Below are 1,527 nucleotides of genomic sequence, written 5' to 3' on the forward strand. Positions count from 1 at the left end.
CTTCTCCTCTGCTTTACTGGGGGGTGACCCGGATTTACCTTTAGCTGATGGACCATTGCTTCCAGACTGATTCCGGTCATGTCAGCGTGGGACCAGGCGAAGTAGTCTTCGTTTTGTCTAAGGAACTCTATCAGTTTCTCTCTTGTCTCGAGCTCGAGGTGGGAACCTATGTGGGTCTTTCTCTCGGGGTCGTCCGGGTGTATTTGTACTTCATCCAACTCCTCTATTGAGGGTTGATCTGGCTCGGTTGGAGGGGTTGGATGAGATTGTAATTGCTATGAGGAGTTGCCCTTGCTCTTGAAGGCGTTCTTGTAGTAGTCTCTAGAAGCTTTGGGGTCGCCCTTGATCTCTCGTACCCCCCACTTGGTTGGAAACCTGATCGTCTAGTGGAAAGTAGATGGGACTGCCCGCATGTCGTGGATCCAGGGCCGCCCCAAGATGGCTTTGTAGGGGGATGGGCAGTCGATCACCAGGAAGACTGTCTGTTTATTTACTCTGCCAGCATAGATAAGAAAGATGATCTCCCCGATAGTGTATTTCTGCTCCGAGCTGAATCCAACCAGCAGTGTCGGTCGTCTGTTGATATTTGCTTCTTCCAGCCCCATTGCTTTTACTGCTTCGAGGAATAGGATATTTGCTGACGAACCTCCATCTACGAACACCCTTTTCACTAGGATGTTGGCTATTTGTAGGGAGAGGACTAAAGCATCGTGGTGAGGAGCGGCCAGGGTGACCGGTTCGTCATCTTCGAACTGAATTACTTGATGAGAGCATGACCTCGAGACTGGATGGATGGACTGGACTTCATGGTGGTTGTTGGTTCTAGCATACCGCTTGGCCGATGAGTAACTTACCCCACTGATTTCTGATCCTCCGGAGATGAGTGAGCAGAAACCCTTTGGTGTAGGTTCTCGCGGAAGGGGCGATGGTTCTTTGGAGCCCTTCTGGCTAATGGTGTTCTTCCCCTTTTCAGTAAGTAGATCACGGAGATGTCCCCTCTTCAGAAGTGCGGCAACCTCGAGCCGCAAGGCGATACAGTCTGCGGTGTTGTGCCCGTGATCGTTGTGGAATTTGCACCACTTGGTTGTGTCTCTCCTTGCCTCAGGATTGAGCTTACCAGGCCACTTGACGGCGGACCCCATTCCTTTCATTATCGCTACGACCTGGGTTGGTTCGACGTTGAGGTTGTACTCTGGTATTTTGTGCTGGTTCGATCCGAAATGCCTGTTATCATTTCTCGCAGGTTGGCGATCATAAGGTTTTCTGGTTCTGCCTATATTGCGTGCTGGAGGTTGGTAGCGGTGTTCTACCAGTCTAGGCTCTGGCTTCCTGCCACTCCGCCTTGGTTCATATCTGGAATGGGTAGCTTGGTTCATCTCATCTTCCTCCCATCTTGTCTGGATAACGGCTTGGGCCAGAGCGTCTTCCATTGTGGTGCAGCCCAGCTTTGTAAGTTCTCCATCCGGGAGGAGGCCTTTTCTGAAAGCGTCCATAGTAGTCTCGGGGTTACATGAGGGAATAGAGATC

At 51.1% G+C, this 1,527-nt stretch overlaps 1 protein-coding gene across 1 annotated transcript; it reads right to left on the reverse strand.

Annotated features, from left to right (window-relative positions):
• Window positions 1–383: 383 nt before the first annotated feature.
• On the reverse strand, window positions 384–1,151 carry LOC116140581. Its single transcript, XM_031426197.1, has one exon. It carries the CDS (start codon window positions 1,149–1,151, stop codon window positions 384–386), a length of 768 nt encoding a protein of 255 aa, XP_031282057.1.
• Window positions 1,152–1,527: the final 376 nt, after the last annotated feature.

This window comes from Pistacia vera, unplaced genomic scaffold, assembly GCF_008641045.1.
Source record: "Pistacia vera cultivar Batoury unplaced genomic scaffold, PisVer_v2 Contig374, whole genome shotgun sequence".
Lineage (NCBI taxonomy): Eukaryota > Viridiplantae > Streptophyta > Magnoliopsida > Sapindales > Anacardiaceae > Pistacia > Pistacia vera.

Bases quoted from the DNA above. Each gene is read 5' to 3' on its own strand.
- LOC116140581 (XM_031426197.1), bottom strand. From the start codon at position 1,151: ATGAAAGGAATGGGGTCCGCCGTCAAGTGGCCTGGTAAGCTCAATCCT.